Source organism: Petromyzon marinus, chromosome 39 (genome assembly GCF_048934315.1).
Source record: "Petromyzon marinus isolate PM22_M1 ecotype Great Lakes invasive population chromosome 39, UKy_Petmar_22M1.pri1.0, whole genome shotgun sequence".
Lineage (NCBI taxonomy): Eukaryota > Metazoa > Chordata > Hyperoartia > Petromyzontiformes > Petromyzontidae > Petromyzon > Petromyzon marinus.
This window is the reverse complement of record NC_133705.1, coordinates 9,293,747-9,308,584: the sequence shown is the minus strand read 5'-3', so window position 1 is coordinate 9,308,584 and position 14,838 is coordinate 9,293,747. Positions and strand designations below refer to the sequence as shown.

Below are 14,838 nucleotides of genomic sequence, written 5' to 3'. Positions count from 1 at the left end.
GCTGTGTGCCGCTGCATTGGGTGAAGATATGGTCCTGCTCTTTGTTTCCACCCGTGGCGATTGTCGCAAATACGCGTCTCTGCACGCTGCGAACGCTCTCGGTCTGTGTGCCGTGGAATTGGGCACTGGTCTGACTTTGCTCGTGGTCTCCACGCATTGCGATTCTCGCAAATACGCGTCCCTGCATGCTGCGATGGCTCCTGGTCCGTGTGCCATTGTCTCGTGTAATTGTTATTTGACCACCCGTGTATGTAATTATGTTGGTAATCCGTGGGTGCTTTTTGTTTTCTGCACTGTGGGCCTGCGTGCATCAAATGCCTCACATGTTTTTTCTTTTCCTCTGATAGGCTGGTTGCCTTGTCCCGTTCACTGTGTGCTGTGAAATCATTGTTTTTAGCCCGGTACAGCCAAGCCATGTGTGCCCGATCCATTATGTGGTCTAAGGAGGCTGTCTCTGGACTCAAGACCATTCCCACAATTTCTGTAATCTCTGGACTCAAAGATCCAAAAAACATAATTTTGAACATTTTGTCACCTTCGTGATACTGATCCACATCGCCCGCATAGTACGCTCTTTTAAATCGCATGAGGTAATCCCGAGGATCCTCGTCTGCACACTGGGTCATAGATTTTGCAGCGTTAAATCCCTCAGACAGTGTTAGATATTCTCCAAACTTCCGAATCACTGCCAGGCTCAGCTTTTTAAAATCGTTCCGAACCTCGTATGGTAGCGACTTTACCCATGATATGGACTGTCCATGCAAGCTGCGTTTCAGCAAACTCGCTTTTTCATCCGTTTTCCTCAGACCCCTGATCATTGCTTCTGCTTCTACCGTTGCGATGTGAGTGTGAATGTCCCTGTTCTTATTGTGTGGATCAAAATAGGGAATTCTGACGAGAGCTTTGTCCATCAATTTCAGAGTGTTACTACTGAACGAGTATTCGGAAAGTTGATCATCGTCATCCGAGTCAGATTCGGATGAGTCATTAACATCACGGTGGCGTTGCTTAACATGATTTTTGTAGTGTATTTTGCGCCTGTAACGTGGGTCAACTTTGCTCGGTGACTCATGTTTGTCCCATGGCTCATACTTAAGTGGTTTTTGTGGGGTGTTTGATTTATATTTGTCTGGTGCGTCGTGCCTGTCGCGATGTTTGTGTCGGCCGTCTGTGCGTGGTGCGCGTTTTCCTGGAGAGTTGCCTCGGAGCTTCGGCTCCGCCCTTTCTCGCGTTATTAGTACAGAATCTCCTGGTGATTTAGTTTTAATATTCTGTCTCACTCTGACTTCGGGGTTATCAGTCCCACCTGTTTCTTTTCCGAAATTTTCCTCCTCCCATAATCTCTGTTTGTCTGTCTGTGCGAGAGGGTCTGAGTTCAGCGTAGTTATTCCTGATGTTTTTACATCGTGTTCGCTTTTCTCCCATTTTATCCAGTTCTTAAGCAGTGTCCCAATGTCATCAATACAGCTCCCCTTCCATGTGTCTCCCTGATTTGTTTGCTCTGTAGCAGATCGGCCTGACCTTTTTGGTACAAGTTCCCAATATCCCGCAATCCACTCAAAAAATACTCTTAATACGAGCATCTCTGGAATTTCACTTCAGAGTGCATATCAAAACAGTTGTATCCAGAATGCATCAGTTCGACTCATGTGACTCTGGTATTCCTTTCAGAGCACGTATAAAAACACTTGTATCACAGAATGTGGTCAGTTTGACTCGAGCAAATAATCTTGCTTCAATTGTCTTTGTTATACCCTGCTACTCTGGAATTTCCCTTCAGAGTGCGTTTTTTTGTTTGCTTTACACCCGTTACAGTCACAGGGTAACGTTAGATCATAAAACCTTGGTTAATACAACAGTGATTTGTTCCTTAATTCAAGCATAAACTGTCTGCGAGAGATCCCGGACGACGCGCCCAATATGTTGTATATATAGGTGTTATGAAAATTGATGAAAATAATGAAAATTAAATGAAATTTGAGATTTGCATAATTTATCCTAAATTATGTTAATTGGTGTAATTATGCGCATAAATTATGCTGATTCGAGAGATAATCGTATTAATTTATGCGAGTGGGCGTGGTTAGGATAATGCAGGTCGTTATGGATTATCAGGTCGAGCCTCGGTGACTAGGATTGTGTTATGAATTGGAATGACGCAATTAATCGTATGCAGTGACGCAGGCGTTGTGAGCGTGAATGAGAGAGAGTCGATTCGACTCTGCTCTTTAATTCCGTATTATCGATAAGGATACGATTACTCTCGATTGAACATTACGAATTATGTGTGTTATGGATTATGTGTGGTGATAGTGTGCTTATGATAGGTCCCCAGGATTCAGATCTCATACGCAGAACAATGTTATGCAGAATTTCAGGAAGAATCACACACAAACCTTATGCTTTACTCAATTTTATTTTCTAGCTAACTTTAATTTTTGGATAATATGAAAACTCAATCTCGGGATTTTGGAATTTCAACTCAGCGTGAACATGATACCATCACGATTACGTTGTTTCACCTCGATAGCGGCACCTGTGGTTAATTCCCGACGCGTAACGCAATCGATCGGTTGTTGAGAGAGAGATTAAAAACATGCGAACTATTCTATCAAAACCTTAACCTTATAATATGCGAACTCGTATTCTTGAATGATTACACAACACGGCACTCGGTCTTTGATTCGTATCCAATCCTTAACACATTCTGATATGCGAAATTATTATGCTTGAAATCGTCAGCACAGTACCACGGCGATGTTCGTTCATTGATTCATCAACGATTATGCAATTAAAGCGTTCGACTGAAATAATTCTGATTGCCTCATCAACGTAACTCAATGGGTGGCGATGTTTTTCGTTATCAGCTAATAGTTGACGCAGTTATCATGAGTCTTGTATGTTTAATGGGAGGGTTGTTGATTTCTTGCGTTGAGCAAACGCCTAGGTTGATTTCCTTGTCAAAAAAAATTGTTTGTTCGTTGTGTAGCGGTGGGGGAGTGAGGAGGGGGGAGAGTGTGGGGGGGCATACGAACGACTGCCAGTTTCTGTCCACCGCTGGCTGGATGAGTCAGCACGACGCTCGCCGTCGTCGCGCCGATGGGTGTTGAGTGCAGGACCGCTGCCCTCTCAGCCCTGGTGACGCGAAGTTGCGCACTGTAGCACGCTGGTGGCACGCTGTTGGCACGCGCTGGTGCTGATGCTGGTGGCACGCTGGTGGCGCGCTGTTGGCACGCGCTGGTGCTGGTGCTGATGGCACGCTGGTGGCGCGCTCCCTCTCCTTGAAGATGCGCGAACGCGCCCGTGCTGATTCGCTGATAGCAGTTTCTCTCCACTGCTGGCTGAGCTGCTGCACGCTCTTGCTTGGCGTTGCTGGCCGCGCTCTTTCTCCTTGAAGATGCGCGAACGCGCCCGTGCTGGTTCGCTGACAGCAGTTTCTCTCCACTGCTGGCTGAGCTGCTGCACGCTCTTCCTTGCCGTTGCTGGCCGCGCTCTTTCTCCTTGAAGATGCGCGAACGCGCCCGTGTTGGTTCGCTGACAGCAGTTTCTCTCCACTGCTGGCTGAGCTGCTGCACGCTCTTGCTTGGCGTTGCTGGCCACGCTCTTTCTCCTTGAAGATGCGCGAACGCGCCCGTGCTGGTTCGCTGACAGCAGTTTCTCTCCACTGCTGGCTGAGCTGCTGCACGCTCTTGCTTGGCGTTGCTGGCCACGCTCTTTCTCCTTGAAGATGCGCGAACGCGCCCGTGCTGGTTCGCTGACAGCAGTTTCTCTCCACTGCTGGCTGAGCTGCTGCACGCTCTTGCTTGCCGTTGCTGGCCGCGCTCTTTCTCCTTGAAGATGCGCGAACGCGCCCGTGTTGGTTCGCTGACAGCAGTTTCTCTCCACTGCTGGCTGAGCTGCTGCACGCTCTTGCTTGGCGTTGCTGGCCACGCTCTTTCTCCTTGAAGATGCGCGAACGCGCCCGTGCTGGTTCGCTGACAGCAGTTTCTCTCCACTGCTGTATGACTCACTTTTGTTGATACATCGCGACTCAGCGATCCTCGCTACTCAGCGAGGCTCGGAGCCAGCCGCTCCATGCGACTGCTCGTCCTGTGGACGTCTTGACTCGCTGATCTGTCTTGACTCTTGACTTAACTTCACTGACTTTTGAAAATGCGGCTGACCGTTATATTCAAAGACAATTCTCTCTGCGCAGTGGAAAAGGGGGGGGCGGGGTCTGTGTGTGTGAGTTCGTGTGTGTGTGTGTACAGATGGCTCCTGCGATAACGATCTGTTTGCCCTGGCGTGAAATTCCTCTCTCGCGCTCTTCGGGAGAGACAAAGGTGGTCGGGAGCACCTATCTCTTTATACTTTCGACTTATATTTCTCAAATACCATTTGGTCCCATGTTCGCCACGACTCGTGTTTGTAACTACGTCCTCCCGACACCTCTCGGTTTACCGAGGTTCGAAATGTTATGATGGAATTATTAAAAAGAAAAATAATTTTCATCCTGAGTTTAAGAGGTCCGTTTCCAGATTGTTGGAATCCATATCCCTTGGTTCTGTAAGGTTCTATAATGGAATATCGTTTAAGGTTAACACATTATTGTTAATGTTATTTTGCAATTTCTTTAAAACTTGTTTGTCTGGTTGCCGTGTGTGGGGTGGGGTGTGTCTCCTCATCAAACACGGCTGGCTTTTCCAGATGGCCCCTTGTGAGAAGGTGTAATTCCTGCTTCTCCGCGCTGTGAGAGAGACAAAGATGGTCGGGGTTGCTTGGGATATTGTTTAAACTCTTTCGTAAGTTTGCCCGTTCGCCTCATTCCTTCTCGATAACCTTTGATGTGACTCGGTATTTTGTCTCCAAGCTTTGTTTTAACAGTAAAAGTATTAAAGGTGAAAATCATTTGATAGCGAATTAATTATTGGATAATAATTCACTGATGTATCTGGTGGCCTGGTCTTGATTGGAGTGAGCGCGATGACCGCTAACTTTAGCTCATTCTTGTTATTGCATTTTAAATTTGAACCGTTGTTTAAAAAAATAGTTTAACCCGTGGGCGTCCTCATTTCTGGCTTGCGGGAGGGCTTCCCTCTGCTTGACCTCCCTTAGGGCACATCAAACTCTTGTTCATCTGGAGATCTTCGCAGATAGCTGCTAACATCCTCGCCTCGAGAGTTTTATTATTTCTTTATTTATTAATAGCCTGTTTATGGCCGACACCTGGTTTTTTTGTGTGCCTGGCTTACGGGTTTTATTAATTATTTTGTTTCGTTTGTTAAAAAAAAATATGATATATATAATGGCAAATATTATTGTTAATATCAATTTTGGAAAAGGCTCATATACAACACCGTGTACCGTCAAATCTTGGGTGAGAACCTCCTTCCCTCAACCAGGGCATTGAAAATGGGTCGTGGATGAGTATTCCAGCATGACAATGACCCAAAACACACGGCCAAGGCAACAAAGGAGTGGCTCACGAAGAAGCACATTAAGATCCTGGAGTGGCCTAGCCAGTCTCCAGACCTTAATCCCTTAGAAAATCTGTGGAGGAAGCTGAAGGTTCGAGTTGCCAAACGTCAGCATCGAAACCTTAATGACTTGGAGAAGATCTGCAAAGAGGAGTGGGACAAAATCCCTCCTGAGATGTGTGCAAACCTGGTGGCCAACTACAATAAACGTCTGACCTCCGTGATTGCCAACAAGGGTTTTGCCACCAAGTACTAAGTCATGTTTTGCAGAGGGGTCAAATACTTATTTCCCTCATTAAAATGCAAATCAATTTATAACATATTTGACATGCGTTTTTCTGGATTTTGTTGTTATTCTGTTTCTCACTGTTCAAATAAACCTACCATTAAAATTATAGACTGATAATTTCATTGTCAGTGGGAAAACGTACAAAATCAGCAGGGGATCAAATACTTTTTTCCCTCACTGTGTTTCGTGTCTTTCCCGAAGCTCTGTTCTACCACACCTCGAAATAGATGCCGCAGGGAGCATGCAAAATGTTAATTTTATGCGACACTGTCATTTAGTGGTGAGAAGCGGTGCTTGATTAAATTAATGAACTTTCCGCTCCCCCCCCCCGCAGAGAAACGTTCATTTGATCAGTTTTATTAGTCAATCAAACGCCACTGCTCGAATCATACGCCACGGTTTTAGTAAACCTGCCCGCCTCGAGGGCCGTCCATAAATGACGTCACGCGATTTTGGACGATTTTTTGACCCCCCCCCCCTCCATCGTCACACGGCGTCACAAAAAGTCAGACCCTCCCTCAAATAAGACGTCACAAAGCTCTGCCTCCCCCCCCCCCCCAAAAAAAAAATGCTTCAATTCGCTTTAAACTATTGTCATTGTAGTGCGTATTTAATGTGGTGCTGCACTCTGATGTTGTAGGAGAAAACATTGATTAAAAAGTCTATTTAATTAAGTAGAACAATGCATATCCGACCAGGAACACATAGCCAGTGAACTCAAGCACATACACCAAGCTCTTAAGGCTAATGGTTATTCTGACTACACAATCTGCAAAGCTATCACTCCAACCATGAAGGACCCTCTTGAAGAGCCTTTAAAAACCATCACTTTACCCTACATTGCGGGGATCACCAAAAAAAGATCTCCAAAATCTTGAATAAACACAAGATCCAGGTACGATTCAACACATTACATAAAATCCGTGATCTGGTTCCGTCTGTAAAAGATGTGATTCCGGACATACAGTACCCTGGCGTCTACAAACGAAGTTGCCTCTGTGGTAGTAGTTACATTGGAGAAACCAAACGACATGTCTCGGACCGCATTCGTGAACACAAAGCAGACCTGAAACACGGTAGGACCAACACCTCGGCCGTGACAGATCACTTATAATTCAGTAGGTTCACATGACATTGACTTCTCCAAGACAGAGGTTCTTTGCAAGCCATCTGGCTACCATGAGAGATTCGTTCATGAGGCTATCCACATATACAAACACAGAGACAATTTCAACCGAGAAGATGGATTCTGGCTTAGCAATCATTGGAAGGATTTGATAAACCATTTGGGGTCTTAATTGATTGATCACACTTAAGGTGGCTTTCAGACCCCATCCATTATTTTTCGTCTCCCCCCTCCACTTTTCCGACCATATATGGACTCGTCCATCTGAATAACTGCCAAATCGCTCTCCGTGGTGCTAACGTTAAAAAAACCGCCACTTTTTTCAAATTTTCTTGTGGTTTTCACACCTGCTGATGATTGCTTGTGTTGCAGTCGAAACGTAGTGAGAATTTTATTGTTTTATATATATTTTTTATTATTTTATTGTTTCCCTTCTACGTGACTTTACCGAAAGAACCAAGAATATGAATCCCTGCAGTCACGAAAGCTTTAAATCAAAATTTAGAACGCGTTGTCAATATTTATTTAAAGTTGCGCATTTTGATGTGACGTCACATTTCTCAAACCCCTCCCCCTCGTCACGCATCGTCACAAATGTCTGACCCCGCCCCTTTGGTGCGTGACGTCATTTATGGACGGCCCCTAGTTTAGGCTTGTCGGCAATCCGCAGTCTGCACCAATGTGTTACGTTTGACATCAAAGGCGCTCCCACACACACCATCCCCTTTCTCGCTTCCAAGCGCCTGATTCGGCCAAAGCTCTCGATGCGTTGCTCAAAGCCCTGGTTTGTTGCGCTTCTGTTTCCCAACGACCTCTTTCCCCCTGCCCCCCCCCCCGTTAATGGCCCAAATAAATAGTTCATAACATAAAAGAATGCAGGCCTCTCACGAGCGCAATAAATCATCTTCGAGTTGTTGCGTAGTCATGGTGACCACTTTAAGTGTTCTACTGCCAGCGCAGTCCGTTAAAAAAAAAACAAGCGTCGTGTGTGGATTTTAAGTGGCGATGCTTTTTTTTTGTAATATTTATTTATTTATTTTGTAAGCCCTAGCTTCCAGAGTGAATAATTCATGAATACGGTAAAAAAAAGATGCGATATCCAGGTGCAGTTCTGTAGGCCTTGATATAACCTCGAGGGGTTTTTATTTAAATATATAAAAGCGGAGACAACGCCGGTGCTTATATATTGCGTCTGTTTTTTTAATTTGAAAAGTGCACGCATAATGCAGTGTGGCGTACGGTTTCAAAGCCTTTGTAACACGGTAGTGTGTCCATATTCTTGGTTCTTTCGGTAAAGTCACGTAGAAGGAACGAATAAAATAATACAAATAAAACAACATTTTCACGACGTTTCGATTGCAACATAAGCAATCATAAAAAAAATCATGCTGTGGTTTTCACACCTGATGATGATTGCTTGTGTTGCAATCGAAACGTCGTGAGAGTTTTATTGTTTTATATTTTTTATTATGTTATTATTTCATTATTTCCCTTCGACGTGACTTTACCGAAAGAACCAATAATGTGAATCCCTGCAGTCACGAAAGCTTTAAAAAGTATATTTTTTTCAATCGTGGCTTGCAATAATTTGTGTAATGCCACTTTGTTGATCATCAGCATGTTCAAGAGAAATCCTTTCCCCGCAACATTTCACCTTTTACTGTATATTACGTTTCTGAAATGGTAACGCGTTTTTATTTATCACAGCCTGCTTTCACCTGAAGTAATGCTGTAATGCTCATTAGCTAGCATTGTGTATAACGTTAACTTCACAGTTCCATCTTCTTTGGTTCTTTCGGTAAGGTCACGTAGAATGAGAATAAAATAATAAAATAACACAATAAAATTTTAAACGTGATAGCCGGCACTAATTCACAGTTCCATTTTGATTTAAAGCTTTCGACACTGCAGGAATTCATATTCTTGGTTCTTTCAGTAAAGTCACGTAGAAGGGAAACAAAATAATAAAAATATATTTTTATTAAATAATAAAAATGTAATAAAAAATATATTTCTTTTATTTTATTGTTTCCCTTCTACGTGACTTTACCGAAAGAACCAAGAATATTCACAGTTCCTGCTTCTAATTTCTGGAATGCTTTGCCCTAGTCTGTGAGGGACACTCAACTTCTTAAGGCCCGTCTGAAAACACATTTATTTTCTCTTGCATATCCGTCTGTGTATGTTTGTTTTACTGTTGGTTTTAATATTAATTTTTTTTTACTGAGATTTTGTTGTCAAGCGCTGTGAGGCCTCGTATAATTTGGGCTGTATAAAACTGAGTTTTACTTACTAAAAAAAAACAAGAATGTAATTTCAAACGGATGGGACATTTTAAACTTTATAGGCGGCACTAATGCATTCGCATTTACTTGCACATCGTAACACGCACTTTTCTTCCTTTGATTAATTTGAACATCCATTTTTTTAACCATTATCACCAGCTGAAAAAGAAAGTAAGCTCTGCAAACTTCCGCAATCGCTGAGCGCATTTAAAGCCTGTGGATGTAACTTCACCTTCCTCCTTAAGGTTTCGTCAGGTCATGTAACACGAGAGACCCTTTTTCTCCACCCTGACATTTCAAATAGGTGACATTGGGCCACTGAGCCGCGTTTGAAAGGGCCTACGCATGCGCGTCTGTGCTTGACGCTGGCAGTGGCGTCTTGTTTATGTTTGCCCTGTCACATGGGTGGAGTGGCTTAAGGGGAGGGGGGGGGGCCTGTCCGGAATCTCGCTAATACCGACGCGGATTTAGCACGGAATTACTGTCCTACATCCTTGGCGATTTAAAATCCTGTTGTTGCTTGCAGCTGTTAGGGCACTTTGCAGCCAAGGAAACTTTAGCCGCTGGCAGTATAGCCAGCGTCTCCTTTCAAGTGGCCGGCTGCGGTTTTGCAATGAACGTGTGAAGTGGAGCAAGTTTTGTTGACTTTGTGGGACGGCCGCTGTTACTCTTGTGCGCGTGTGTAACTACTTTACGAGTAAGGTTGATGTTGCTAGCGTCTCTGGCCATACGTGACAGGAAACGTTGTGAACTGTCTTGCAAGAACTTTAAAAACGGTGCACACGCCTTTGCGGTAACAGCCAAATGTTTTGCCGCGTTATTTTTTATCGAAAGCAACTGCGGACTTAACAGAAGAAGAACTCGGAGCTAGCGACGAAGTGAGGCATCGGACACCGGAGTCTAGGGGATCGACGGAGACAATTGGCGGTGCGAGGTAGCGGTTGTATTTCGACGCCAAATAGATCCAAACTCGATCGTATTGTTCATAAAGAAGAACTCTGGACTTGACCCCTACGCATTCGGAAGCAACCGCGTCAGCGCGATCGGTTCTCTTCGATAGCCTTGGCTCCTTCGCGGCGGCCGCAACAAGAGCCCATGCGGGCATGGACGAGGCGTTGTTCACGGCGTTCTCGGCGGGCGCCAGCGGCCGCTCGCTCGCCCGCTTGCGCCTCGCTCGGGCCTCCGATGAGGATGAGGAGGGCGCTTTGGCGGCAGGGGCCACGCAAGGGCCGTGGCTGAGGAGGTTTGTACGGACCAGCTCGCAGAGGAGGCCGGTGCCCCCGCCGACGTCCAGGAGCCAGCTCATGTTTGGCGGCGGGTGTTCGGTGTGTCGCATCGCTTTCGGCGACCTGCAGGGAATTAAGCTACCGCATGGGATGCAGCAGGTACACCTGGGACGCTTTGTACGCGGGTGTGCGCGGGTGTGCGCGTCGGTGACATGGTCAGACCTGGGACGCTTTGTACGCGGGTGTGCGCGTCGGTGATATGGTCAGACCGTTTAACACGTGGAGATGCTTTCGGGTCTCGTCTGCAAATTTGAACACAATACCTCACGATTGCGGTTAATAGCGGTTTCTCGCTTCCAGTACTCGTCTGTCACTTGCAAGGAATGCCGTGAAACTCTGTTGCCAACCTCATCTCATACTATTGGAACTTACCATTGTGTTGTAATGTATATATATATTTTTTGGGGTCGGATAGTTTAAGTAAAATGTGCGTCGTAAACCTTTCTCTACCCGATACAGCCGATCAATAACGTCGTCACGTAAACAAACGTGCCACTGGAGTGTTGGGGAGAAGTTCACAATAATTGTGAGAAGTTCACAATTGTTGTGAGCAACAACGTGAACTTCACAGTTCCCTTCGATGTTCTTCTTGCAGTTACTGTTTATTTAATCGGTTGTGCCGGGAGGGTTTTACTCACACGATCTGACCCAAAAATCAGTCGCGAGTTCTAATATTAGGTGTTAATGCCTACGTGTTAAATTTCCCATTATCTTGTTGTGCTGCCCTGGCTGCCGGGAATGCCCTGGCTGCACTGGCTTCCCTGGCTGCCCTAGCTGTGGCTCGTTGGTGTAGTTGGTGCTGGGTGGGCCCTTGTTGCTTTGTTCACAGGCTGTGCTACAGTGTTGTCCTCTCCTCTCTCCCCCTTCCCCACCACCGCAATCCCGTTCTACACGAATGTCTTTTTTTTCTTTTCTTTCTAAAGCATCTTGAAAGTGTATTTAGATGCTTTATACATTGCAATTGTTGTCCTCGCATTGGCAACAGCTATCTGCGGACATCTGTGAAAAAGAGCTTCGTAGCTCATCAGATTTCTCCAGGATAAATAAAAATTCAGATTCTGAATAGTTTTTCAAACAAAGACTAACCAATTGAAATGTCAAGGTTTTCAATTGCCTTCAGTGCCAACTATACAGTATTCCGATTGTATTATGACTTGATAGTAGTCTCCGATTGCTGAAGCTATGAGAATACAATTTTTAATTAACCTTATCCAAGTTTCAACTTTGAACTCTTTGCTTTTGAGTATATTCAAGTTACTGTCTAACAAATGAGCCCCTCTACTTTTTAAGTGTTCTATATCAGATGGTGTTCAACTTCAGAGAGCATAGGTGTGACTCACATTAGCCAGCACTCCCCAGGTCCCAATGAACCTGTTCAGAAAACACAAGCTCAAATTACCATATCACTTGCATCTGTTTCTCTGAAGCTGGTTGTAACTAGGCTGGCTATTCAGGCCCACATGCATGTGTGTGTATGTGTGTGAAAGGGAGTCCACACACGATCATCCTGCCAAGGGAACTATATTGTTCCAGCAACTCCAACCTGTAGCGTATGAACACAGTTGATGATAACCAGCCTCTTCTTCTCCAGAGCCCCACGCCCTCCCCCCATACCCTCTCCTCTTTCGTGCCAATGATTTCCCTCTAATCCCCTATCCCCCCTTCTTCCACCTTCTTTGCCCCCCCCCACACCACTCAATCCTTACGTGACCGCACGAACTCTTAAGCGTATGTACAGTCAGTTCTGTAAAATATACTCGAAAGCGTGAAATTAAATGCCAGATGTATATGTGCATGTTGAACTTCTTTTGCACCACATGTACATAGCCAACTTTGATAATTGGAGGTTCGGGTGAAGGACAACAAACTAAATACAAAGAGCAGTTCTAAAGAACCATTATAAAAGTTAAAAAGACGTGTGACACTCCGCTTTAAATATGAAGGCAACATTTATCAACAGCAATTAAAGGAGAGTAATAATACATATCTAAAGTAATCGTTCATGTTAAGTGAAGGAATGTTGATTGATGAAGATACTCTATGGAAACTTCATTTTCAGCTATTTACCAGAGAGCTGATTGAGTGAGTGTGGTTAAGTCTATCCATGTTAACGATGTGCAAGCTCTAGGAAACTTCACGCTCGGGAGATTGTGTGAAGTCCAAAAACTATTTTGGCTTGAAAGTTTCCGTAATATTTGGTGTCAAATACATATGGACCAAAACATGTAAAGCTCTATATTTATGCATTTGAGGACAGAAAATGTGTTCTGGGTATTCCTGTACTTGCTGATTATTTTAGAAATGCCAATGTTGGAGCGTCAAATGCAAATTACCATGTGCCCTTTTCCAACTCGCTACATTCCTGATAAGCTGGAACTACTACAACTTGTACGTCGGCATTAATAAGGTCTCAGATTTTGTTTTATCCATTCTCCTTTGTGTAACACACACATGGATGTCCAATACATTCACTGCATATGCTGCATTTATTTTTCTTTATTCGGTCACCAATTCCAGACAGCCTTCCCTAGCATAACACAGCTTGGAAGAATTGTGGATATTTCCAATGTAACATTGGCCTTTTGTTTTAAAGCTTTCGAGACTGCAGGGATTCATATTGTTGGTTCTTTCGGTAAAGTCACGTAGAAGAGAATTTTATTGTTTTATATTTTTGTTATTTTATTTTTTCCCTTCTACGTGACTTTACCGAAAGAACCACGAATATAACATTGGCCTATTGATTTTTCGATGACCCAAGAAGACAAACTGAAGCGTGTGGACACATTTTGAATCACTTTTACAGACCTTATGACCCGTTAGACCTGCTGTTATTGGCATTTACAAAATAATAATAATATTGATTATAAATAATAAATTACAGCCCTTGTCAATCCACCACTGGATGAAGCCTTCCTCATGCCGTGGCAATTATGCTGGTAGATGCGGATATGTAGAATTATAAATAAACTATAAACTATTTATTATTTTACCAGGTAAGGCCCACTGAGCTATATAGCTCTTTTGCAGAAGCGACCTGGGCACAAATGAAAGGTCAACGAAGTGATTTATACCAGTCAAATATTCTAAACACATGTTTATAAATGTGGAGGGGAAAACCGGAGGACCCGGAGAAAAAAAATCCACGCGGCCATGGGGAGAATGTGCAAACTCCAAATATACAGGCGTCAGGGTCTGCATCAAACCCATGAGATCCTTTATACCCCGCGAGGTTGTTAACATCTCGCCACTGTGCCACCTCAGTGGCGAGATGCCTGGGACCAGTTTTAGTTATCACTCGCCACTCATTCCAACCCACGGCCTGGAAACAAACTGAGTTCACAGGGTTCCGCTTGGAAATTTTCAAATGGGAGTGCGATGCAATGAATTGATGCAAAATTAGGTCGTTGGAGATGCCGCGTGACTTGCTGCTTTTGCTTTGGTCCCATTTGCGCAGGCGTCGCCGGACCTGCGGTACCAGCTGCGCCTCACCTTCTTTGACCTGGTGTTCCGTAAATTCTTTGGGTGCACGTGGATGAGCCGGCCGAGGGCAGCGGCCACCGACGGCGGCAGCCCCGGCAAGTCGCGCTCCGTGTCCTTCAACGCGGTACGTCGGCGCATGTCAAGGCTGAAGCTGGCGGCAGCCAAGATCTGATTGAAGCTTAATTGATTTTTACTCGATAGAAAATTCGTAAACGTATCCTCTGGATGTGAATGAATTATATGTTTGTACTCGCTGCATAAAGCCTGCCTTCGGTGACGTAGCATGCTTTGAATATTTAGGCTTTGTTGTGGTTTTATGGGGTATCATACAGCATTGGCCGTATCAAATGTGTGTGTCGCAATAATGTGTTTTGGTTTGACTTAAGCAGCTAGTGCCAACGCATGGCTCTTATTAGTTATCATTTTTCTAAATGTACCCTTTATCAACCAATGGATGAAGGTCTCGCCAGGCCTGTTATGGCACATGTTTGACCATACTCCACGCTGGTCAGTGTGGGTTGAAGGGTGGCTCATAACTGGATCACATCACTTGCGCAGTGCAGAAAAGACTGCACCAATTCCGAACCCCTTTTTATTACAAAATGAAACAAACGTTAGTATCAAGTTGCTTTGCTATTCGGGACTCGCACTATATGAAACCAGAATAATTAATCGGAATATTTTTCTTGGAGAAATCCGATGAGCTATTAAGCTTTTTTTTTTTTTTACAAATGTCGAGTCGGGGCGGTGAAGCAAATTTTTCCCGCAACTTGGAGACAAAACCAGTGCTAAAAGAACTTTGTCTCTCGGTTGCAGCCCTGGCAGCTGTTCGCCATGGCCTATATCGTTAGTTGGGGGATGATGATGATGATGATGAAGTGTCAAATTAAATAACTTCCAAGGCTAAAGGCATATT

General features: G+C 44.5%; 1 protein-coding gene across 1 annotated transcript in view; it reads left to right on the top strand.

Annotated features, from left to right (window-relative positions):
• Positions 1 to 14,838, top strand: part of NPHP4 (nephrocystin 4) — a 307,452-nt gene that overhangs the window by 42,098 nt on the left and 250,516 nt on the right. The window contains exon 2 of the mRNA XM_032968292.2: positions 13,897 to 14,046. Coding sequence (XP_032824183.2) covers positions 13,897 to 14,046 — 150 coding nt within the window. The remainder of the gene's footprint in view (positions 1 to 13,896; positions 14,047 to 14,838) is intronic.